The sequence below is a fragment of the Syzygium oleosum genome, unplaced genomic scaffold, assembly GCF_021117445.2.
Source record: "Syzygium oleosum isolate NSW1041296 unplaced genomic scaffold, Sole_v2.1 Sole_v2.01, whole genome shotgun sequence".
In the NCBI taxonomy this organism is placed as follows: domain Eukaryota; kingdom Viridiplantae; phylum Streptophyta; class Magnoliopsida; order Myrtales; family Myrtaceae; genus Syzygium; species Syzygium oleosum.
The window spans coordinates 6,252,681-6,278,506 of NW_026607485.1; the positions used below are offsets into that span (position 1 = coordinate 6,252,681).

Here is a 25,826-nt window from a genome sequence, read left to right on the forward strand (position 1 = left end):
TAAACAAACGTACCCCCAAATTTTGCTTTCACTAATTCTCTTTGCTTTGCCCCTTTTTGTTCATGTGTGTTTTATAATTTAATTTAATCTAATTGTCAGCTCAACTCTTTTTTGACTAATTTGACTGTGCCACACACACACTCTCTCTCTCTCTCTCTCCTCTTTCTCTCTCCTATCACAGACCAAAACACTCCTAATCATTACTCTCCTCCTGCTTTTGTCTCTCCCACACAGCCAAAAAAGCTAAAAACACTTCTCTCTTCTTCCTTCCTTCCTGGTGCTGCTGATCTTGATGCTCCTCCATCTTCTACTGTTACGCGCCCGCATTCTTTAATCGGGCAAAAGCTCCGGCGAAAAAGTTAAGAAGAAGAAGAAAGGAGGAAGGAAGAGGAAGAAGCAGACGGAGGAGGACGGAGCTAAGCAACCTTCGTTCCCGCGCTGCATCGGCCGCTTTTTTAGGGTTTTGGACTGGAGCTGAAGCGGGGGGCGCCGGAAGTGGCGGAAGCGAGTCGTTCGCCGGCGAGCATCGGCGTTGCTGCCGCTTCGGGGCGGCGGCGAGGGGGGGGGGCAGGATGAGTCAATGAGGGGGTTGTTAATGCGGGCGCGATGGGGTGTGTGTTCGGCAAGCAAGCGTCGGGGAGGGCGGTAGAGAGGGCGGCGAGGGGGGCGAGGGGGGAGGAGGGCGGCAGCGAGGAGGTGGAGGAGGAAGTGAGGGTGAAGGTCGCGAAGTTGGAGGTCGGGGAGGCGAGGAACGGGAGCGGTCGGAGGGGGTCGGCGGCGGCGGCGGTCGAGGATGGGGGCAATGTGCGGGCCAGAGGGGAGCGGAGCCGGGCCCCGAGGCCGAATCCGAGGAGGAGCAACCCGCCGAAGCACGTCCACGGGGAGCAGGTCGCCGCCGGGTGGCCGTCGTGGCTGTCGGAGTTCGCCGGAGAGGCCATCAATGGCTGGACGCCGCGGCGAGCGGACACCTTCGAGAAGCTCGATAAGGTAAGGATCCGGGCGATGTTGATTTGGTGCTTCGTGCTTCGGATTTCGTCGTGTCTTTAGTGTGATGAGCTCGGCGAGGTGATAATGCGGCGATTGTTGCCTTTTTCTGACGATTTTCTGCAGTGTGCGAGACACTGTTGAACTGTTTGCATTGCTGATGGTGTCATGTTACAGGAATACATGATCTTTTCCTCTATATCTGAACAGAAACGAGGCATTTTTTCGGTGATCTGATTGTTTTGGGCACTTGGAGGTCAATGGGTGGATTTTTTTAGATGCTTGATGAAGTGGGTATTAGACAATCTGGTTGTCTTATTAGTCGTTTTCAAGTTATTGTGTTTGTCCTGTTGAATGAGTAAGAATTTTTGGTCGAATGGGAGATTTCTGCATGTCTTGGGTGAACTTTCTATATATGGCTTCGTTAAGATCCTGTTTGTATCTATTAGCTATGAGGTAAAATATATTCAGATTTACGTTTCTCAGCTATTATTTGTGAAATTTTCCAGATTGGGCAAGGTACATACAGTAATGTCTATAAAGCTAGGGATACTTTAACAGGGAAGATTGTCGCTTTGAAGAAAGTGCGGTTTGATAACTTGGAACCAGAGAGTGTAAAGTTCATGGCGAGAGAAATTTTGATACTACGACGCCTGGATCATCCCAATGTTATTAAGTTGGAGGGTCTGGTGACATCAAGAATGTCATGTAGTTTGTACCTTGTATTTCAATATATGGAGCATGACTTGGCTGGACTTGCCTCGAGCCCCGGGATCAAATTCACCGAGTCTCAGGTAAGATTGATTCGACAGCTTCTAGTTTCGATGGTGGACACTTGATAACTGTAATGCTTTGCTGAAGTTGTCTCTGTTTGAAGAGATGCTTAAAGTTGGGTTAAAGTTTTTCTCCTGCTACCTGAATGGGATTGCAGGTCAAATGCTACATGCACCAGCTGTTATCTGGACTGGAACACTGCCACAATCGCCATGTCCTTCATCGTGACATCAAGGGGTCAAACCTACTTATTGACAATGATGGAATTCTTCAGATCGCTGATTTTGGATTAGCTTCTTTCTTCGATCCCAATCACAAGCAACATATGACTAGTAGGGTGGTTACTCTGTGGTATAGGCCACCAGAGCTTCTTCTTGGGGCTACTGATTATGGTGTGGGCGTGGACCTCTGGAGTGCAGGTTGCATCCTGGCTGAGCTCTTAGCTGGAAAGCCTATTATGCCCGGTCGAACTGAGGTTAACTTCTGACTGTATCACTTAATTCTGCTGCTAATGTTGTTGCACTATCTGGGCATGCCTAGTGCTTTTGTTTCTTGAACCAATGAGTATTAGACTCCCACCTTCGTATGGAACGAACAAATTCTGTGCCGGAGCTTTTTGCCTTTCTGCAATTTAATGAACAACTGACGTTCCAATAAATAGTGAAATCGATGTAATTCTGCTTTGTAGACTCATTCGATAAGTTTGTTTGTTGGAGTCAGCTCAATCCTCCAAGTACAATCTTTGACATTATAAAATTTCACTGCTTTTCAAGATTATGAATGACACTCGTTGTGCTTGTTTGTTTTGCCTAGGTGGAACAACTGCACAAGATATTTAAGCTATGTGGTTCTCCTTCAGAAGAATATTGGAAAAAGTCAAAGTTGCCTCATGCAACCATATTTAAGCCCCAGCAATCATATAAACGCTGCATAGCTGAGACATTTAAGGACTTTCCACCATCATCTCTACCTCTGATTGAAACCCTTCTTGCAATTGACCCAGCTGACCGCCTAAATGCTACTGCTGCACTAAGAAGTGAAGTGAGTCCTTTTGCACTTCATTTGCTCTATATTATGTTTATGCTCCTGCGTTTGGATGTTGTCTTTGTGCATTGAATTGTTACTTTATTAGGTCAGTTAATAATACTTAATTCTACCAATGAGATATATCCTGCTTTCTGTTTGATGCGTGCTATCACTTTTATAAAAGAAATAGGCTCTAGTCACTGTATAATTTGTAAAATGTTTAACTTGTTCTTTCTAGTTGTTCTATGATGATGAAAACCCTGTCTTTCGAAGGCTTTTTTCCTCTTTCTAGGACCATCCCTTTTTAGGGTATTGGGCTAGCTCGCAATTCCTTTGCTTTTGATAGATGCTGTGATTACACAATCAGTTAGGTTTGAGACTATTGATCTAACATATGCTTCGCACTTGTTTATTTTGTTGTGCAATTCCAATTCGAGTTTGGCACAGTGGATGAGAAAAAGTCTCAATTACCGAGCAAAACAAAGCAAGCCGCATTTGGTTGGGGATTTGGTTTACTTAGATTCACACAGAGCAAGGGTTTGTGGGTTCTTCAGGATAAACTGTCATTTCCAATATAATTTTTCCATAAGATCTGACAAATGTTGATTTGAATAATAATGGAATGATTTGGGACTTCCTCATGCTCTTGAATATTGGAAGGCCATTTGGGAAATGATGTCCGATGAGATCATTTATAGTTATTATTATAGCAGACAGAATTCCATTGGTAGTATCCAGTGTTGGCTGTTAAAATGAGGTCATTGAGGGCAAAAAGAGGGAAGATTTTGTGAGGCTCTGCAAATCTGGGTTCTGGTTGCTCTAATTGATTCCTAACTTTAGATTCTTATGACAATTACTTGCTTAATTGGATAATCATTGGTGATGCTTTTGTTTAAGAAAATGAGTTGCATGATGTTTTATTGGCCTCAAATATACAATTTGGAAACCTACATGGCGTCATTTATGGAAACTTTTCTTTTCTTTTGCAGTTTTTCACAACCAAGCCCTATGCTTGTGAACCTTCCAGCCTTCCAAAATACCCTCCAAGCAAGGAAATGGATGCCAAATTACGGGATGAAGAAGCTAGAAGGTAGATATATACTTCTATATGTTTTGACTCAGGACCAAATTAATTAGGCATAAAAAAGGAATGGTTGGATAGAGCTAAATATTTTGAAATCAGGATGGGGGTATCTCATGCTATATATGAAATGTAATCCAGAAAGAAACTACGAAATTGATTTGTTAATTTTGTTAACACATCCAATAGTTCTGTGACAAATGTTCCTAGGCACTATACTGTTGACACATTTTTCATCATTCTATCCTTTTTAAACTTCTTCAATTTGATCACCCTGCTCTGATATTAAGTGGGTTTCTTTTCTTGTGTCATAATTGCATAGCAATCTTACTTTATTAAAAGCATTCTCTTGCCTTATTTAGGATGTTCTCGTTTATTTGAGTTTTACCTTTATCATTCTTTGCCCTATTCTCTAATATTAAGAAACTCTTTTCTGCATGTAGTCTAGCTTTACCAGTCACATTCTTTTTGGGACATAACTAAAATGAGCTTTCATCTTTCAGACTGAGAGCTGCTGGCAAAGGTAATGCTGACGGGGTGAAGAAAACCCGACCTCGTCCTAGGGCCATACCTGCTCCAGAAGCCAATGCCGAGCTTCAAGCCAATCTTGATGTATGCAGATAAGCTAACTTTTTATGTACTGACTGCCGTTGTTGTCTATTGTTAATCTGGACTTTTTGATGCTACATTCCTTCCATCTGTCATGGATCTCTCATTGGCATGACAATGATGATATTGTTTCTACATGCCCCATACGCCATGTGAAATGTTTTCTTTTTCTTTTATCTTTGGAAAGAGAAAGGAAGCTGGATGGGAGAGCTCTTACACTCCAATTTAGAAATTGCAACTGTTTTTCTAATTGTGACTAGTGGATTACACTGTAGTCCTTGATTTGAGGCAGGCCCTAACAAAATTATTGAGTAGGATTTCACAGTTTTTAAGGCTCCTAACAAGCTGTGCGTATGTCTTGATATAAGTTTCACACTTTGTGATGGCAAGAAAAAAGTTTTTATAGATAGCTTAATTATCATGCATTCTGATAATTCGATGGTCGTGTATGCGTGCACCATGTCCTATGTTTTGCTTAGTCATTGAATAGGAATGAGGAAGCCATTCTGCGGAAACTTATTTATGTGTTACTGTGGTCTGCATTCATTTATGGCAGAGACGGCGTCTCATTTCACATGCAAATGCAAAGAGCAAGAGCGAGAAATTTCCTCCTCCACACCAAGATGGGACGCTTGGCTATCCTTTGGGTACTTCGCATCATATTGATCCAGTTTTTGAGCCGCCTGATGTCCCGTTCAGTTCCACGAATTTTTCCTATCCAAAAGCATCCTTCCAGACTTGGTCGGGACCGTTGGTTGACTCCGGTGCCGTAGGTGCTCCCCGGAAAAAGAAACACTCAAAGAGGGATGGGCATGCACAGTCGAGAAAAGAAGCGGCAAATGCTCGGATGAAAGATTGAGATGGACAGATGATACAGTTTCTCCTTTTTTGTTTTCACATGAGGATATTCCGGATGCTAGGAAGACTGGATTCGGCTACTCTATGTTCAAGGCAAGAGAGTTATATTTTGTTGAGAGGTACCATTTATTACACAATTTTTATCAATCCTTCTGTTATGTAAATTTGTGATTTGGGAAGCTCTTCTAACTATGTTGTTCCCCTTCTTTTTTCTCCTCTCACGGAATACTCTATTTAGGTTATTTTCAAATTTATTCATCTTTGAAAGTGGATCTTGCGTCACTAATTTGATATGTATACCCTAGTTTTTGAATTATGCCAATTTGATTAGGTTCTTATACGAGCTCATGGCTCTTTTGACGCAAATGATTTCCTCTACTACTTAAAATGATAGGATTTTTCTCAATTGTAAGAGTAGCAGCGCTTATGAATGCTGGTGCTGTTGGGAATTCCTCATGTCCGAGTGTTTTTTGAATTTCACTACTTGTTTGCTGGGAATCTACTTTAAGTAGTCACGATTTGAGAACTGACCCGCTTGAGGAATTCATGTTGTATTTGTTACACATCACTTAGTTATGGTACGTAGAAGGCATCTACTTGAACTGATTGCTCTCAAGAATCAAGTCTGTCACTCCATGATTTTGAAAGGCGGATGTCGCGGACGCCACAATTTTGTCATCCTTCTGGAATGTAAGGTAAGCTTTTGATGGATAACCAAATTGTCTTCTTCTTACTATCTGTTCCAACTTCTTGTGCTATGAAGTTCTTGGGTTGACTCGGTGCAACAACCAACACTATAGAAATGTGAACATGCGCAGTCCATAGGTTTTAATCGGATTACATCTTATGCAGTCTTTGATTCATAATCTCTACGGCATCGACGAACCGTATGTGCATATTTTTTGCGTTAATTGGATCTATCTTGCACGGGTAAGGATTATGCATCAGACCCGCCTCTTGATGGAAAGCCATTTTGCTTTGTCTTCACCAATGTACAAATTTCCCTGTGTTCTAGTATGTAGGTAGTGGTCAGTTCTGCTCGTGCCACTACATCGAAAAATGAGTTTGTCAATCTTGGAGGGAGCAGTTCTCTGCCTTTAGGAGGCAAACGGAGAACACCTTTGGAGTGACGTTTTTCTCTCCCTTTCATTTTTTAATTCCCAAATCTCTTCGTAATTGCAAATCCTAGTCCTAGACAGCAGTTCAGTAAACCTAAGTCGAGCTGTTCCGGCAATTGTACCAAGAGGTCATGGGTACATGTGCTCCCTCAAATCTGTCCGTTAATTATAAATCGAACCCGGTAATGCCTGTCCTCAATGTTTGCGTTCCCTCTAAACGTGTCGTTGTTCATTTCATGGCGGGCGAAACCAGGGCAGATCAAGTGGATGGATCGCGCTTCATCATTCCCTCTAAATGTGTCGTCGCTCATTTCATTCCCTCTAAATGCGTCTTCATGAAGAAGCGAGTTACCATTCTTTATTATCCTGGTTTCTTCATCCGTGTACATGCCATTGCCCCACATGGCCAAGGCGATACGAAGATAACATATGTTCATGTACATCTAACATACGATTTGTTCCGTTCCACGCACGTCACATTTTGGTGCTTCCGTGCCACTCCAGGCCACCGTTGGTACTGCATGAGATGCATTAACGACAGTGAAGCAGCGAGGTGATAGTGTGTTGCAAGCGAGAACGATAGAATACCGAGAATCGATTCTGATGGAAGGACTCATGCCATATATAGGCATCTGTAGGATCAATGCATGAACTGTTTCAAAATTTTCATTTATTTATCCTTTCTGTGCATGGACTAGCCAGGTGGGTTTTGCTGCCTTTCGCCATCTGACCCACCTCACCTCCAGTTCTCACTGTTAAGAAACCCACATAAGAGACATGCTTGAGAGGGAGATGCTACGGTATCTAACCTCTCTCTCTCTCTCTTTTGCTGGGTATGTAGTGTTCAAGAGTTGAAATTGAGGGCAAGACCGAGACGCAGAGAAAGGTAGGTAAGAGGAAGAGCAGTTGCAGAGGTTTGACAGGCGGATTTGCAAAAGCGAAAAAGTGTCTAGAACCTGGTAGAAGAAAGAGAAAGACCCTTCCACGTGTCCGTTGTTCGACCCAATACCATCATATACGACCCCTGAAAAGATCGTGCTATCCTTGGTGGTCTTCTGTGTATATATATTTAGCGTCCACAGGACAACCCACACAATCTATCTCAACTTCATGCTTTAGCTCATTTTCTATTCCGCTTATGTCTCCACAGTAGGGTTCATCACTTTCCGTCCGTCTGAACGACGGTAAGATCATTGGCTTTGGTTTTGGAAGAGAGTGAATCCAGAAACTGCTGCTGGTTTAGCAATTCGAGGTCGCTGCACCGCACGAAGGTGACATAACACAAAGGTTTTGGTTTTGGAATGAGACCTCCTGGTGGTCCTGGCGGGCCTAGGCCCGGAGGACCAGGACCCGGACCCGGTCCTGGGCCTGGTTGGGGTCCGCCTGGGCCTCCCGGGGGTCCCGGTCCAGGTCCGGGTCCGTGGCCAGGGCCGGTGGGCTTCCTCGGCGGCCTCTTTGATGGCTTGTGCACCACCCTGTCTTCCTGGTAAGTGTGTGGAATGAGTATGTTCCTGGCCTCGTATGTCATGTTGTAATGGTTGAGCATTGAAAGTATGCCTTCGCAAATGTGCGCGACCATACTCCTAGACACTGACAATCCACCCCTTACTGAACCTGTGGCCGAGGGAATTCTGCTATGTTATTTACTTCTCACCTGATGAAGTGATTGTCGATAGTTTTTGCTCACGTAGTGACAAATGGTGCATGTTCAACTCTTCTCCCATCCTTGGTTTACATGAGAATGGAAAAACCCGGTTTTCCTATTTTCCATTTTTCATACAATGGAGAGCTCCATATGAGGTAAGTAAACTCCCCACCTTAAGGAGATGCCCCTGAGATAATGGATGAAGGCGTAACTTAATATTTAGATATCGTAACACTACTGACCTTATGAATGGTACGAGAAGCTAAATTTTGTGTGTGATTGTGTATTTTGTTCCTTATCGACTAATCCAATTCATGGAGTATCGCTTGGCTGACCACTAATGCCCATTATCTGGCTGTACTGTAATTGGGATGTTGTTTTCATACCTATACACCTTTTTCTATTGTAGCACTTGATTTGAGGAATGAAATTTGGACATGTGTCCCCCAATATAGATAGTGGTTGGTGACTCAGTGTTGTCTCACTTTCGTCAACTTTTTACTTTTAGACTAGAAATTCAAAAAATAAATGATAAGAAAAAGCTCAGCTGAACCAGGAATGTCGCAAGTTTTCTTCTTCTCTGACATCAGAATTAACTCCTTTTTAACTTTCCTGTAATACATTTTCGGTGCAGCTTGTACGTCCTGTGCTGTTGCTGGTTGTTGGACGACTGCTTCGGTGCCCCGCGCGGGCCTCCTGCCGGCCCACCAGCTCCGCCGCTCGGTCCGGCTCCGCTCCCCCCCGTATTCCCCCCGCCTCTCCCGGGCCCGCCACCACCTGCGCCGGCTTTTGGTCCGCCACCACCTTGGCCAGCTTTCGGCCCTCCTCCACCTGGGCCTGATTTCGGCCCGCCTCCACCCGGGCCTCCTGTGCCAGCTTTCGGCCCTCCTCCACCTGTGCCAGGTTTCGGCCCTCCTCCACCCGGACCTCCAGGGCCTGGTTTCGGCCCTCCCGGTCCGTTCGGGCCCCCAGGACCCCCTCCTCCCTGAATTGAATGTGAAGACAGCTTCATCATTGTTATGGCAAAAAGATGGTCAAAGTTGTAGGCCTCGTTTGTGTTGATCATTCTTAGGCACTGTAAGCAAATTCCAGAGTAGGGTCTAATGTCTATCTCATGATGGAAGCATTTCTCTCACTACGATTCTAGGAATCCAAAGAGTTCTTATTTTCCCCCCTTCTTCCAGAAGATGTGCACATCATATGCTTTGAACGTGCCATGCTATCACCACACGACCCTATCCAAAACGGTTCTGGTCGATCGTCTGTTTGAGCGTGGATCCCCGTAGACAAGAGCGTTAGTATTTGGATTTCACTTGCGAGTTGAATGACTCGGTCGTTTGTCAGGAACCAACGACAATACAACACCGACCCTATCCGGATACAGCATGGAACCAAACCCAAACAGCGCCCACAGGAATTGGTACAGCTTGTTCTGATTCTGGCGACGGTTGGGTTTGATGGTCCACTGGAGTCCCACTCTCATTCATTATTGCTCGGTGTCCTTCTGAGTAGTCAGATAGTGTCGTTCTTCGATACTCGTGAGATGTTCGGGATATTTGGAGCGCTGGATGATGTTTTTTGTTGGGTGTGGCTCTCCTTTCGTCCCGACCTCATCGAGTAATTATCATATTATACAGGTTCGTGTTCTTAGAGATGGCATAGACAGAAGCATCGGCTTGAGCTTTCGATAAAGAATACGAACTTTTTTAACCCTTAAAAGATCGCTTAGATATAGGAAAGTTAGGCACATCGAATATGCTAGAACTTGAGACATCAGATCGGCAAAGTTCTATCAAATCGAAGGTTTGAGCGCCTCAACTTGGAGCAAGTACTTCATGTGACATTACATTAGTGTAATAAATCAATTAAAAATTGAGTGATCTGTTACTTATGACAAACATATCACATGGGCAATTGATCGATCACACCATGTCATCGGTACGACGGATGCACAAAGTACTTTTCCCTCGACTTGATGATCGGAAGTGAATAAAAGTTGTGGAAAGAAATGGTGGTGGGAGAGAGGGGGAAAGCAAATCCATTGTCTAGAAACAAAGGGGAAATGCAGGTGAGGATTTTGGAGCAGAATTTGTTTCATGGCCTCGCCAAGCTTTGGTTCTCTCCAAATTGAGGAGAAAAGATAGGAAGAAATCAACAAGTCCACATGCAATTTTTCACCATACTGCCCTCGTCTTCTAGACCCACTTAGATACTTGTGCAATTTCAACTGGCAAAAAAAATAATAATTTCTTCACCTCTCGTTTCTTTTATCTTCATTTTCACTTTCCTCACCTCCCAAAACGCTTTTCGAAAAACAAAGTGTTGAGTGCACATCAGGCAGGCATCTTGCCCGGGGCCGGTCCACCTCCACATGTTTCCTTCGAGATGGACCCCAAAATGAATGGCGACACAACACAATATTTTGGGGAAAATTACCAAAACAGTCCTAAACCTTTTGCAATTGTGCCAATTCAGTCTTAAACCTTTTTTTTTGCCAATTCAGTCCTAAACCTTTTGCAATTGTGCCAATTCAGTCCATCCGGCCACTTTTGGACGGCCGAAGCTGACGTAGACGCCGGGCGGCTGACGTGGCAATTTTTAATAATTTTTTATTATTTTTCGAATTTTTATTTTATTTTTTTCTCTTTCTTTTTTTTTTCGCCTATCTTCTTCCCCGGTTGCCGGTCCGCCTAGAGGCTGAGGCCGGCGAGGGCCAGCCTCGCCATCGCCGGGCGAGGTCGACCTCGCCATGGCCAGGGCGAGGTTGACCTTGCCCAGCGACGGCGAGGCCTCGCCAGATCTGGGCGAGACCTCGCCGTCGCCTGGCGAGCTCGACCTCGCCCGGCCATGGCAAGGCTCGACCTCGCCCGCCATGGCGAGGCCGCCCGAGATCCGGCGAGCGCCTGGGCGAGGTCGACCTCGCCGTCATGGGCGAGGTCGACCTCGCCGTCGCCATGGCCGGGTGAGGTCGAGCTCGCCAGGCCATGGCGACAGCGAGGTCTCGCCAGATCTGGGCGGCCTCGCCCAGATCTGGTGAGGTCGAGCCTCGCCGTCGCAAGGCGAGGTCGAGCCTCGCCGTCGCCAGGCGAGGTCAAGCCTCGCCATGGTTGGGCGAGGTCGAGCTCGCCAGGCGACGGCGAGGTCTCGCCAGATCTGGGCGGCCTCGCTGTCGTCGGGCAACGCCTCCCCCAGATCTGGCGAGGTTGACCTCGCCGTCGCCGGGCGAGGTCGACCTCGCCATGGCCGGGCAAGGTCGAGCTCGCCCAGCGACGACGAGGCCTCACCCAGATCTGGCGAGCTCGACCTCGCCCGGCCATGGCGAGGCCTCGCCGTCGCTGGGCGAGCTCCACCTCGCTCGGCCATGGCGAGGCCTCGACCTCGCCAAAGGCCGGCGAGGTCGACCCCGTCGGCCTCACCGCTCTCAAACGGCCAACGGACGGCGAACGGGAACAAGATTGGCGAAAAAAAAAAAATTATAAAAAAAATTTATTAAAAATTGCCACGTCAGCGCCGGCCGGCCAAAAGTGGCCGGATGGACTGAATTGGCACAATTGCAAAAGGTTTAGAAATGAATTGGCAAAAAAAAAATGTTTATGACTGAATTGGCACAATTGCAAAAGATTTAGGACTTTTTTGGTAATTTTCCCCAATATTTTGTATAACAACAGATGGATCATCGACCATTCAACACTTGCGACACCTACACATGAAATTGAATGATGGGAAGCATGGAATCTCAGCTGTAGACCTACGCACATGGGTCCTAATCATCGGTTGGTTTGATTGCTAGTCTGATGTTTTGCTGGAATGATTCCCTTTCGATCACATCTTTAACTGTCCATGTTGCAAATTTTTGGATTACTTTGAACGAATTGAGATGGAAAGGTCAATGGGAAAGAAAGGTGTGAAACCTCAATGCAAAATGCTTGGTCATCACTCCCTACCTAAGATAACCACCACGTACACTAGATTATTATGTCGACGTGGAACGATAATGTTAGGTTTATGCAGGTCAAGCCTCCGAAAGGGAAATTCGAGATGATGATCATCGAGAGTGAGCATCACTTCTGAGTTGCTTTAAAAAGGGGCCAATCTCATCCAAGATAGGACCTTTTGGTGTCGGTATATGCAGGAATTGATCATACAATTTTGAGGGAGCCTCGGTTAGGAATTATCTAATGTTCTCAAATGGGATACTCACGGCTCACTGAAGATCATTGATAGGCTGTTTTCCTTTTGTGAATGATGTCAATTCGAAGATTTGACTAGATGTATTTGATATGATGCACGTGAAAGACGCATCTGGTCGTGGTCGGAATTGATTAACCTCGCGCATCGCCATCTTATCGGAACATTGTTGTCTGCCATCTAAAGATCGAACATTTGGCAAAAAGTTGGGTAGATCTGACCCTACCCTATTACGTGCAAGTCCTCGATTAAAATCATGTTGCTTGGTAATCTACCTAGTGATAGAAACAAAATTGGAACAACAACCTTTCTCTCTCTTGCTCTTTCACTCCTTTGCCTGTCCAAGCAAAACAATGGCAGAAAATCACCGGCGATAGTGGCTGAACATGAGGTGAATCAAATTAGAGTTTTATTCAAAGGACGCGAGTGATTTCTGAAATGACACATTATGTATGAACTTTTTTATGGAGACCCAATTGAAAAGTCGGAGATCTACCCAATATTCCGTGTTGGACTTTATGTATAAGCTCTTTCTTTCCTTTTGCACATGTAAAAAAGATGGTCCCCTTTTCGCTTCAACTTTAAAGTCCACAGAAATCGATTTCAAGTGTTGGCCAAAAATTGCCAAAACTCTACAAAGAAAAGTAGGTACCAAGAAAAGAAAATGGAGGTGGTCACACCAAGTAGAAGACAAAACTCACAGCACCGGAAAACCTTGGACGAATTCTTGTTGCAGCCGCATCATTCCTTTGAAGCAATCGAATCCTAAGTAAGGACAAGGAATGGTGATTGGCCTCTAACCATGTTTTGTCTCGTTAATTGTGGGTTAGATATTGCTTCATCGAGGCACTTAACCAATTAATCACGGATCAACGCACGCAATCCCATGGACAAAGGCCACCTTGGTGCACCATCATTGGACCAACTTATACAATATTGGGCTCCCCTGCCTCCCACTAATTGATGTAAGTTGCTTTCGTTCCACACATTCATGATGCGTAAGTTATCATTGGAGCGGCTTAGTTATATCATATTCCATTCAAACCTTAAAAGATGTAGGATTATGAGCATTATAGGATCCCTTAGTCAAGTGGTCCCGACATTAATTACGAGTATTGATGCTAGAATACTCGATGCTGTCTTAGATCATATGCGTAAGTAAAGTCGAAGACATCTCAAACTATGGAGCGAGTGCGATATTCTATTAACTTAGACAATACCAATTTATAAAATGTCGCAGACATTGTCAACGTCGATATAATAATCAACACTAATTTAACAGACTCACTATGGATGTTATTCAATGTACTGCCCAAACTATTTTTAAATCGTTCGTTGATTTTGACTTGCAAGGTGCATAAGTTCTTGGAGTGCCTTAGTTATATCATCTTCCGGTCGTTCCTTACAAAAATACAGGACTATGAGTATTACAGGATATCTTGCTCAATTGGTCCCAACATCAATTGCAGAGTATTAATAATGCTAGAATAGAATACCTGACGCCAACTTAAATAAGATGCATAGGTGGAGTCAAAGATAATCAAACTATGGAGCGAACGCTGTATTAAATTAACCTAGACAACATCAATTTGGTTTTATGAATTCCCCTGAATGCCGCATAGATTGTCGACGTCGACGGAATAACTAGTACTAATTCAACGGACTTGTCGCGGATGTTGTTTAATTTACTGTTCAATCCATCTTTACATTGTTCATTAATATCAACTCTAACCGGCTAGATGGCTCCCCCGCCTGCACGCTTGAGAACCTTACTCAATAAGTAACCTACAGTGAATTGTGAACCTAAAATCGACACCACCATGATGGGATTAGTTGTCTTGTCATAATCCAAAAGGTGCACCAAGTAAGTATCCCAAATCCAAAGTTGGATAAGATACACATACAAAACCCATATCCACATAATTTCCAATTTTCCCGTATATAATATAATACATACTATATATATATATATATATATACGTATACACACACATATATACACCAATCCAACCAAATGAGCTAGATGGGGGCGTATTAGATAAGAAAATGTCTGGCCCACAAATGGGTGTGGGTGCCTGGCCTTCTTGCCGTCACCAAAAACTTGTGGCCTGGGGAGTTGGCAAATCAATGGCCACGTAATCTGGAAAACCAAAGCCGACCAAGCACAGAGCACATACTAATCCAAAAGGCTTGCTTGGATATGTGTCAGCAGACAGACGCGGCCTTCCGGGCGGACGCCACGTGTCGGGCCGATCCAAATTTTGTCCATGATTTGCGCTTTTGCAAGTTTTGCGATTTAAATATAAAGGTGGATCAAGTCCAATAGAGGGCGGTGGCCTCCTAACTTTCCACGTCATCGAAAGCGGCCACCTCTCTCCATGTCCACACAAAGATGCGTACCGCCCTGTTCCTCTCTTTTCCACGTTTCACCCCCCCATTCCTTGGTAGGGACATGAAAGAACACACCAAAGTATATGGACCACACAGCCTATTTTCCGCGATATCATAATTTTGAGTCATGTCGTGAGCAAATTTCTGAACAGATCGTGCTGCGTTGATTAGCTGTGTGACATATCTCGTGTGGAGAAATTTCCTGATCGCTAGCATCTTAGTGGGTCTGCAATGATGGGTCGATTAATCTACGAGCCTTCGAGTAGCAAATGATGCAAAGTAACTATAGCTCAAACTAAACATCACATGTTGTGAGACCTTTACGATAATGCTTATAGGGGATCGTTAGCGCTAGTTGTTCCATCTACTCTTTTTTACTAATAAAAAGCCAAAAAAAAACAGTGAAAATCACAAAATAAATTCAATTTTGGTTCGACCCACAAATAGTTATTTTTGTTGAAACGGTCACTTGATTAATAGAGAGTACGCCTTCCGTGAACCAAACATGTTAGGAAATTTTGGACTATATAGAATACAAGAGGGATTTTGAAATATCTTATTTTTTGAAACTGATACAACAATAACTTTAGCTGCATGTTATTACTTCACATGTATCGTGCTATTGATCCTCAATTATTGTGGCTGAGCTTTTCCTCGACAGATCACCTATGCAACAAGACCACAAATAGTTGTTGTCGTACCTTGGAAATAATGTAAAATATGAAATCATTCGTCCTCTATCTTATGATTAATCGTTGACAAAATATAGCACGAGTAAAATGCGAATTACTGTTGAGCCCTTCTTGACCATTTGGCAAAGTGACTGCAATTTTTTCTCCAGCAATGTGATTAATTTATGATATCCAACTTTTGAATCTTGATTTAAGTGAAAAATGTGTTGAATATTGCAAACGCCAATCTTGCGCAGTTGAAGAATCTGCTCTTCCGGATCTGCTAGCTCGCTCCGGCTTCGATGCTTGCTCTGCTGCTGCCTACATCAGTTGGCTTATTTGAAAGTGATTTTGCAATCAATTGGTATCTCTATTGCAGGCCTTCTCTCCTGATCTAGAGCTAGATTTAGAATTAGGTGCTCTTCTATTCCGATCTAGTTATAGAGCTAGGATTTACAAGGCGATTTACGTGCTCTTTCAAATTGTTGGTGTTTGTTAAAAAAAAAAGACACCCGTTACTGTTGTTGTTCCTATATAGTGACGGTACTGGGGACACCGAACTTATGCACGCATTGCCTTTTCGCAAAGCCGTGACTATTGGAAAGGAAAATCTCAACGTATGATCAATCACCGATGATAATGAGATACCTCTTTTCAAATGTCTTTAATTTTCGAAAGAGAAAATGGGCCTCCATTTGCATTTAAAACGATTGATATGGTACATGATGAAAGGCAACCAAGAAGATTAATAGTTCAAACGCTTTTTAGACAAATAGACACAAAATTATCTATAGGTAAAGAGAGCCATTTAAAAAGCTCCCGAAAAGAGTTTAGTGGGCAGGGCCGTTCTCTCCAACCACTTGGTAGGTACTCGGTACAATTTTCTTGCTATACCTTTCGGATTTTTCTGTGTAATTTTTTTTTCTATTTATTCTCTCGACGTTTAAAGATTTTATTAAAAAAAATTTATCTCGCTATCTTTTAATTTAAAGTAGTGCCCCCTCGAGAAGGGAACGCTATCGTACTAGAAAAATGCGTACTTGTAGTTTGTGGATAAGATTCTTCTAAATGGTGACAAATCATGAGGTGTCCGGAGGAACAGGAAGTTTATGATCACATTGATCGCATCTAATGTGAAGATAAATTCTTTTCCATGATTTTCGCCTACGGAAAATTTTGAAAAAGAAGAAGGAAAATTGCAAATAAATGGCTCCATAGAAAGCAACCCTTACCCTTTCAAAAATCAATCATCCCGGCCCCGTCTATTTTTTTCGAAAAAATAATTAATCTAGATATCATTTTTCTAAAAATGATCGCTCATATTTTTTATAAATATGTATGGACGAAAAATCTTTTCATCATTCACGGAAATTCTTAATCATAAATTATTGTCGATATTAAAAAAAAAATTTATTAACTAAATCATTCATCTTTCGTGAAACAAACGCACCGTAGAATCCAAACCGGTGTCCTTGTACCATTTTAAATAATTTCGAGAAATCACGTTCAATTTTTTATTTTGAAGAATTCATTTTTATTTTCACGCGAACAACGAAACAAAAAGCATGTGAATTTCACGCGGCTAAAATCTCGGCGCAACGCGCTGTCGACACGTGTCGTGTCCTTTTGGCCGGGGGGCGATCCCACAGAAGAAAAAGTGCAATCCTGAGGTGGCTGTCCCCTCTATATATATCGCGTCTTCGGAGACGACGATGAACCACATCATCATCATCGTCATCATCGCTTCCATTCCTCACCTTCCCCCGCAAGAAAATTGTCTCTCCCTCCTTCCTAGACTCTCCCCAGCAGTCGTTCTTCCCTCCATCCGAGGCGAAAATCCCGTTTCATCTCTCGAATTTCTTTTGGGTATAGATACTGGGTTCTTGGGCTGCTTCGTATTCTTGTTCTTGACCATCGAGCCGTGCGCGACCATCGCGTGTATTTTCCGGGCTGGTTCTTGGTCCGGGTCCTTAGATTTTCTGGGTGCTGGTTTGTTGGGGGGAAGTTTTTGAGTTTTTGTAATTACTTTGGGGGGGTGAAAGTATGGAGGTTTCGGTGATCGGAAGCTCTCAAGCCAAGATCTTGAGGACGGACTCGGCGTGCAGAGAGCTCGGGTTGCTGGGTTTCAAGAATGGCAGCGGCGTTTTCTGGAGGAGGTCCAGGATTTCGTTCGGTCGGAGCTATGGGCTGAGGAGTTCCGGGGTGAGGTTAACGTTGAAAGCCGTGCAAACCGAAGCAATCCCGCCCCAGAAAATTTCAAGACCCCGATCTGTAAGCTTTCTCGTTTTTTTCTTCTCTCTCCCTATTTTTTGGGTTGATTTTCGTCAATGGGACTCTGATTTGTATGCTCGTTGAAGGAATTTTCGTTCAAAAGCAACGCTCTTTTCTGGGGTTTCGTCTGTGGTGAATTTTTCGATGTTGGGTCGCTACGAATGTTAGCTGGATAGATGTTAGAAGAACAGAGATGAGAAAGGTATTGCTGCAAGAGGTGGATTTTATTGAGCTTGTAGAATTGGTCTTGGATGATGTGTTGTGGGGTAAAAATTGGAACTTTATATAACTTAAAACTCATGGAGCTCTAGGTTGATGTCAATTTATAGTAACTATAGAATGTTTCGATGCTTTCGTTTCTTTTCGCTTTTACTTTTCTCTCTAATCATGCTGCTTCAACGCTTCAAATCTGGCTTGTGAGCCAAGATGTATGGCTTTTCTTTTGAGGTCTTCGTACACTGCGTTCAATGTTATTATGTAAGAACTAATTTCCAATCTGGCCCTGAAACACCTGATATCCTACCATGGTCTGAGAACCCCTTGTTGTCTGATATCTGCTGAGTTATTGTGGTTGACCAAAGTAGCGTTTGCCTTAGCTTGTCTCTTATCTGATTTTGTAAAATAAGTTGGGAGGAACTTGAGTGTTGTTCCTGTATTGGGTCGGCGGATTCCTTATGGGTGCATTCGGAAGCTAATCAAGGAAAGATTTTGAGGAATTTCCTTTTCTTTCTTTGAGAGTAAGTAATACCGAGTCAGATGTATTATATTCTAAGACAAGAAATGTTCAAGAATTCTTAACGTATCCCGGTTCCTGCGTCATAGAAAAGCTTGTCTTCAGGGACGATGCTCACCATTCAACGAGAAATGTATGGTTTCTTTATAGAATGTGACATAATTTCCTTAATATACTTATGGGTTGTTTGTTAGAGACTTAAAATAACATCACTTGTGGAAATTGATTTCCCACTGATGGTGTACGGACTGAACTTTTGAAAGTTGAGTGAGTAAGAATTAAAATTGTTTGCCCTTTAACTCTCAGTTCTACCTTATCGTTGGCCTATGATTACATTTCTTCTTTGACCCTATTCTGAGTCTCTAGCCCTATTCTCCTCTGTTCATCTTCTATTTAGTTAATCTGCAGATCGCAACATATTGATATGCACTTTTATCTGCAGCGAGGTGGTGTGAGGTTATATGTGGGCTTGCCATTGGATGTGGTCTCCAATTCCAATGTGGTGAACCATGCAAGAGCGATAGCAGCAGGCATGAAAGCGCTGAAACTTCTTGGTGTTGAAGGTGTGGAGCTCCCGATCTGGTGGGGTGTCGTCGAGAAGGAAGCCATGGGCAAGTACGATTGGTCTGGCTATCTCACTCTGGTAGAGATGGTCCACAAAGTGGGTCTCAAACTTCACGTGTCGCTCTGCTTTCACGGATCTAAACATCCAAAGATCCCCCTTCCAGAGTGGGTGATGAAAGTAGGAGAACACAACCCCAGCATTTTCTTCACAGATCGCGCAGGTCAGCAATACAAAGGGTGCCTATCACTAGCAGTCGATGAAGTCCCAGTCCTAGAGGGGAAGACTCCCGTTCAAGTCTATAATGATTTCTGTGAAAGCTTCAAGTCATCATTTTCTTCATTCATTGGTTCCACAATCAATGTAAGAGCGTTTTCTTCACTATTGCGTGATTTTGCCGCACTAATCTTCACCATTCACTGACATAACTTGGAATTGTTTAGGGCATCTCAATGGGTCTCGGACCAGATGGTGAGCTCAGATATCCTTCTCACCAGGGCCTATCCAGAAGTAGCAAAGTCCCGGGAGTGGGAGAATTTCAGTGCTACGACAAAAGCATGCTCGCGCTTCTCAAGGAATACGGGGAAACAACAGGAAATCCTTTGTGGGGACTTGGTGGACCCCATGATGCCCCTGCTTACAATGCATCTCCGAGTTCAAACAGTTTTTTCAAGGATCATGGAGGGTCGTGGGAATCTCCGTATGGTGACTTTTTCCTTTCCTGGTACTCAGGCCTATTAATTCGTCACGCAGACCGCCTTCTCTTCCTTGCATCTTCAGCTTTTGGGGATTCAGAGGTAGCAATCTGTGGTAAAATTCCACTGGTGCACCAGTGGTACAAGACTCGGTCCCACCCTGCCGAGTTAACAGCCGGCTTCTACAACACGCAAAATAGAGATGGTTATGAAGTGATTGCTGAGATGTTTGCGCAGCATTCTTGCAAGATGATCTTGCCAGGAATGGACCTTTCGGATGAAGGCCAGCTACAGGAGGGCCTCTCGAGTCCGGGGCTATTGCTAGGACAGATATGGTCGGCTTGCAAAAAGCACGGGGTCGAGGTTTCTGGAGAGAACTCTTCAGATGCTGTTGCACGCGGGGGATTTGAGCAGATTACGAAGCATTTGTCGGGTGAAGATGCGGCGAACTCGTTCTTTTACCAAAGAATGGGGGCGTATTTCTTCTCGCCCGAGCATTTTCCCTCGTTTACTCAGTTTGTTCGGAGCATGAAACAGCCGCAGATGCACACCGATGATCTCCCGAGTGAGGAAGAAGAAGCCTTGGGGCCCGTGGCCGTGACATCTGAATCAGGAATCCGGATGCAAACAGCTCAGAGTTAGTCTTCTTAAAGTATAGCAATTTGTATTCAGCTAGAGAAAATGTGCAGATGTATTGTATTACTGTGGTATTACTATGAAACTATTCAGAAGGCTGTTTTCCGGGTTCACTCGGGAAATAAGTTTATTTTTCCAGATAATTTGGGTAGTTGATATGGGCAATTTCAGAGGAGTAGAAAATCATGAGAATGACTGCTTAAGCTCATGCGCAGTTTTGCATCATTTGAATCGTCTGTTTGTTTGGTTATTGATCTATTGCAATATGAAGCCGGTGCTGTCCTCCTAACCTCCAATTGTAAGGCGGGTGGTGAATTGGTTCTTCTAAATTCAGATAGAATTTGTGTCCGAGCCTTTCGACGAATTATGTTCTTGTGGGTCGGCCTTGGTTCATGTGCTTGGTGCGCTTTTGTCGTCTTGAAACGGTGAAACCATCACCTTAATGAACCAGGGTGGTGCTCGGAATATCAGCACAGAGACTTGAGTTTCAAAACCACATTACTCCATTGCTCTTGCATTTTACCATCCTGCCATGACATGGCTAGCAGCCAAGCAGGTAGTGACAGCCCACTGTAATTTGCTTCTCTTGTTAGGTGTCTTGCCATTCAAACAATGTTGGTCTTGATTCCATCACGCGAGGCCAATTTGCAGACTGAACGAACTGATCAATCTGTGCATTTTCCCGCTAGATAGCCGAGAGACCCATTCGAGAGACCCATCAATGCCATGGCTGAAGATAATAGCTCATCCGCGTGCTTTTGCTTCTTCTAGAAATGTAAATCAGCTTAGTTGGTTTGAAGTACGATCGAGCGCAAACCATGGTATACCATCATTTGGCGGCCACTTGCCAAGACAACATTATATTGGGCTACCGGTAGACAAAAATCGACACTACCAAATGGGAAGGTTAATGAGAAAACGCATCCTATATTCTATAACCAAGAAAAGTAAAGTTCCACCATAACTCAGAGATTCGATCGTACGTTGCACAATTCCTTGATTGACCATTGAGAGGACACTTCTTTCCATCAAAGGGATACTTTTTTATTCAAAAGATAAACAAGTGTATAGCATACAGAGAAGTACCAACAACTTCTTGTACATGAGAAACTTATGTACAGAAACAAAATAGAACATGGACAGTTGACAACGGATCGCAACGTGCTCGCCTAAGTTCAAAACCCAAATACTTACCAATTATTTCAACTAACTTAGGAACCGAGTTGAATAACTTAATCATTTCACACTTCAATGCAAGCAGCTTCTGCATCCCACGAGTGTACCATCATCCAAGATCATTGCCTGCTCGGACGAGTTTTACTTCGCGATAGACTAGGAATCCCCTGGAATAGAAGGAGACTTTGGTTTAGTGTATTGTATTTCTTCGAACGATAATCTGAGCAAAAAATCAGTCATACAGAAGGTGAAAGTGTGGAGATATTCTCATTTGGAGGGGAAAGGTGCTCTACCACCAAAACAATAGTATCTAGTTGGACACTGTGGGTCAATAAAAAGTCAAAACTCACAACCACGTCACTATATGCCACATATTACAAAGAAAAAATATAGCTGAACCAGCTTGAATGGTCGCCCATTTAATATACACATCGTGGACTAATGATCATAATCTATTTTGAAGTGCGGATGATTTTCCTCCTAGCCATCCCAATAGTGGAACACCCACTAATTGGGTGGAATTCTTAAAATGATAATAACCCGGCTAAGTTCTGGCAAAAGATAAGTGGCATGCGACCAGCTTGTGCCTTTGAAGATTTTGGTACTTGAGGTTCAAATTCACACTACATATTATTAGAAGCTAACTATCAGATCAACAGGAATCGAGATTTTAGAGGCAAACCTGTTCAATAGTTCACTCACACGCAATCTTTGTGTCAAAGCTGCTGAGACAGATTGCAAAAGCCTGGAATGCTGAGATGGGATACCGATAATCCATCGTAAATAAATCCTTCCCCACCTTCCCAAACTGGAGGATGATCTTCTCATGTTGGGGCCCAGCAGGTTCATTTTCAGGAGAAGCAACCAGTTGGAAGTTCTTGACTGAGGCAACTGTTACTCGTCCATGAAAATTCAAGCACCAACACTGAAGTTGTTCGTGCCACCTAGGAGCCTTATTTCTCAACACCAAGGCTCCATCTTTCTGACTAACCATAGGCCCTGAACACACATTCTCCACGCGATTTGATTTTGTTCGGAAAAAAGGAAGCGAGGGAAAGAACTCTACGCTGCTAAGAGGCAACTCTGTCTGTGTAGGGGCAACTCCTCCAGGTTCAATTGCTGAAGCAGGGATGGCGTCCATAATACAGTGCATTCTCCTTGGTCCTCTGCAGGTGAAAGATAAAAGAGACATTGAATGGTTAATGAAAGGCAAAATCAACACTCGCTGTCATATCTATTGCATCCTATTTTTCGGATGCCTATTTAATGCAGAATTTTTAGCAGAACCACTTGTGACATATAGGCTTAGCTTACTGAACACATTTGCAGAGAACACAAAAAGAAAATAATAAAATATATCGTTTAATGCTTAGGCTCATTTAGCAAAGGAGTGTCTGCATAATCTGACTATACAGAGGTGGTAAAATGGTAATTTCCATAACCCAAGTCGTTCATCAAAGAAAAAGCAATTAAGTTCTCCTCGGACGTAATACTCACCTTGAGCCTAACATATTCAGTTCATAAGATATGTGGGCCACCGGATAGTTTCCTGCTGGAACCCTAGGTGAAACCTGTTTTAAACTGACTAGCCTTGTTGAGCGACTTTTTGGCATTCTTGCTCCTGCATGAGGTGGCTGCCCATCAGAGATTGTGAACTTGGTTCCAAGAAAATTAGACCTAAAGAGAGAAAAGAAAATGAGACAACTTTCAATAATAACTCATTAATGCGTCAATAAACTGACAGTCTGACCAGTATTATGTAAGGCAAAATGACAAACCTTAGTTTCCCAACATAGGTGCAGCTACCCTTAGAGACATCATCAGCATGCAGGGAGATCACATAATCTGTGCAGGTGGGGCGTCTACATTTGCGTGCAGCGAGAAGAAACTTCCCGTCATCACTAAGCGCTGCCATGGAGACCAGGAAGACATTGAAAGTAAATTATGATGGCTCAAACAAAATACGATGAAACAGTTCATATCCTAATTGACAATAAACTCAAAATGAAAATGGAATACAACCATAGCAATTGCAAAATCTTGCATATGTAAGAATATAATTGCAAACAAATGACGCGCTTCTAAACAAGTCAAACACCAATTCCTAATGCCTAAGAAAGCAGGTACTCACCATTAGTCAAACCGATATAGAGATGATATGTCTGGTTGGACCTGTTCCGTTTGATAAAGCACTGCAGCAGAGATTCCCTAGGCCCGGGCTGAAAAAATCAAACACGAAATTTTCTTGATAGAGAAACTATGATTCTTAGAATATCACCAGGTCATTGCACTTCAAGCATGATATGCAATTTGTAAGCATAACAAAAAATCCAGAAGACGTGATAAAGATTCACATTGATCGTGCAGCATCTCAAGGACACATCACTATCAAGATTTCTGGACCGTTATAACCAGTATATTGTCCCAAGGTGGAACGACCGAAAAAAAGGTAGAAGGCAATCATCTCAACTGTCCCTCCCCTTTTAAGCCTAAGGGTGGTCCCAGACAAAGCCTGGACCAACTTTAACTGCTGCTTCCGAGACATTCATCGACAGCTTACAATTATTGGCACATGAGTGAACTTTTCAAGGAGATTGAGCCACAAGTTTCTAATTGGTTGCTGCAAAGGACGATAAGATTTAGATATCAGAAACATCACAAATTTCAAGTCGTAGGTTTCGTCTCGACAGAATCTTATCGAGCTCATAACCCAATGAACATCGCTGACGCTCCTGGAAAAACGGGTAGAATCTCAAAATACTCACCCACTTGTGATGTTCTTACCAAAAAGTTTATAAATTGAATAATTGCTACTCCTGCCTCACCAATCATCATGATCATGCTTGAAGTTAAAGCATTCAGAGTTGCTCCTGACAGGAACCGAATTTCTTCATCCCCTCATCTTAACAACATTAAAAATTCAATTATCAATAGTAGGCCTTTCGTCTTAAGGTAAAAAACCAAGTTCCAAAACAGAATCCGGCGATGCCAGACAATGCAACCTAGGATTTGTCACTGCCAATCAAAGTCCTTTGAGAAACAATGAACTCTCCAACTCACTACCACGCCTAAGAACTTCATTTCCACATCAATAACCACCAAATTCAAACCAACAAGGAAAGCCAAAATCCTTAGGAATTTCCCCCACAATCAATTAACTGGCGCACTAACACCAGAAATGCCAAAATTTCCTCTCCAGAATCAAACTCCAGTTCAATTCTCATATCACAGACTTCACTAACAAACACATGCAGTGTCTTAAGCAGGCATAGAAGAAATGGAATTTAACTAAAAGAGAGGGGAAAAACCAGAAATGAAAACCCGAACGATATTGCAACATCAAACATCGTTCTCTCGCAATTCCGAACTTCAACAATTCAAGTCATTCCCATGGTCTTCCTTCTTCCTCTCACCTGTTTAACCGAGATAGGGAACGTCAAGATTCCGGAAACTTCAGGGACCTTCACGATCTCCTTCACCAGGTGCCTCCAGCTCCGGCAGACTCCGGCGCAGGCCACCACGCTCTTCCGCGACGGCCACGACCCCTCCGACGCCTCGATCTTCGCCAGCACCTCCCGCAGCAGCTCCTGCGGCATGTTGGCCCAGCAGCTCCGGCTCAAGCCGTCGGCGGCCTCCGCAGCAGCCGCCGCCGCCGCCACCGCGGCAGCGGAGCCGTCGTGGACAGCCCGGCTCGAGCGCGAGCGCATGTCGTGGATTAGGCTCTTGATTGGCATGTGGGTGCGTCGGAAAAAGGACCGTTTGCCTCGTCGTCTTCGCAGAGAGATGGAAGGGAGGGAGGGTGAAGATGGGTCAAGTGTTGTAGCTGAGCACGTTGCGGTTCCGGTTAGAAAGGTGATTCCTTCGAGAGGTAGATGATGGTGGGGTTTTTGGGTTTTTGCTGTCACACACACAGAGGGAGATTACAACATCAAAGATGACGATGAGGACGATGATGATGTTGTTTAGGTGAGAGAGAGAGAGAGAGAGAGAGAGAGAGAGAGAGAGAGAGAGTTGTCCAGGTTCTTACAAAGTAAAAATCCCATTTTTATAAGTCCCACCGTTTGCAATTCTGATCAAATTAGCAAAATTTGCATGGATAAATGTTATCAAAATGAATAATCGGCCAAAAAAAAGAGACAGGAATCAATTGATTTCGTCAATTTATTTGCAATTAGAAAAGCTGATGGTTTTGTTACTCCTGTTGGAAATTGAAGTTATGAGGTGCTAACGTTGCTCGCCACTAATGAAAGATTTATTAAGTGGCTAAGTTTGTCAGATGGCAATTTCTCGTGCTGTGAAATTGTGAGGGGGTGTGTTTCTTTCTAGCATCCATCCACATGACCCCCCCATTTGAGAGATATTGGTGGGAAGCAATTTGGAGCAAAATCCATTGATGCCAACATTGAAG

The 25,826-nt window shown here is 43.6% G+C and overlaps 3 protein-coding genes across 4 annotated transcripts; 2 read left to right on the plus strand and 1 right to left on the minus strand.

Moving 5' to 3' along the window:
• Positions 1–591: 591 nt before the first annotated feature.
• On the plus strand, positions 592–9,245 carry LOC115664866 (probable serine/threonine-protein kinase At1g54610). Its single transcript, XM_030586747.2, has 8 exons — positions 592–987; positions 1,494–1,778; positions 1,916–2,233; positions 2,572–2,799; positions 3,774–3,874; positions 4,369–4,477; positions 5,031–7,936; positions 8,730–9,245. Exons 1-7 carry the CDS (start codon positions 607–609, stop codon positions 5,331–5,333), a joined length of 1,725 nt encoding a protein of 574 aa, XP_030442607.2. The 5' UTR covers positions 592–606; the 3' UTR covers positions 5,334–7,936; positions 8,730–9,245.
• A 7,922-nt stretch (positions 9,246–17,167) lies between these two features.
• Positions 17,168–20,531, plus strand: LOC115682865 (inactive beta-amylase 9). The gene is made up of 3 exons (XM_030607222.2): positions 17,168–17,616; positions 18,792–19,274; positions 19,355–20,531. The coding sequence occupies exons 1-3, from the start codon at positions 17,389–17,391 to the stop codon at positions 20,246–20,248; spliced, it is 1,605 nt and encodes a 534-aa protein (XP_030463082.1). The 5' UTR covers positions 17,168–17,388; the 3' UTR covers positions 20,249–20,531.
• Positions 20,532–21,261: 730 nt separating this feature from the next.
• Positions 21,262–25,429, minus strand: LOC115682925 (tubby-like F-box protein 3). 2 transcript variants are annotated; one of them, XM_030607291.2, is made up of 6 exons: positions 24,832–25,429; positions 23,550–23,637; positions 23,197–23,326; positions 22,916–23,095; positions 22,121–22,584; positions 21,262–21,585 (listed from the first exon to the last, which is right to left on the minus strand). In XM_030607291.2, exons 1-6 carry the CDS (start codon positions 25,150–25,152, stop codon positions 21,575–21,577), a joined length of 1,194 nt encoding a protein of 397 aa, XP_030463151.1. In that variant the 5' UTR covers positions 25,153–25,429; the 3' UTR covers positions 21,262–21,574. The 2 variants fall into 2 exon arrangements, with proteins under 2 accessions (XP_030463151.1, XP_030463152.1); XM_030607292.2 differs by having other exon boundaries at positions 22,101–22,584; positions 24,832–25,428.
• Positions 25,430–25,826: the final 397 nt, after the last annotated feature.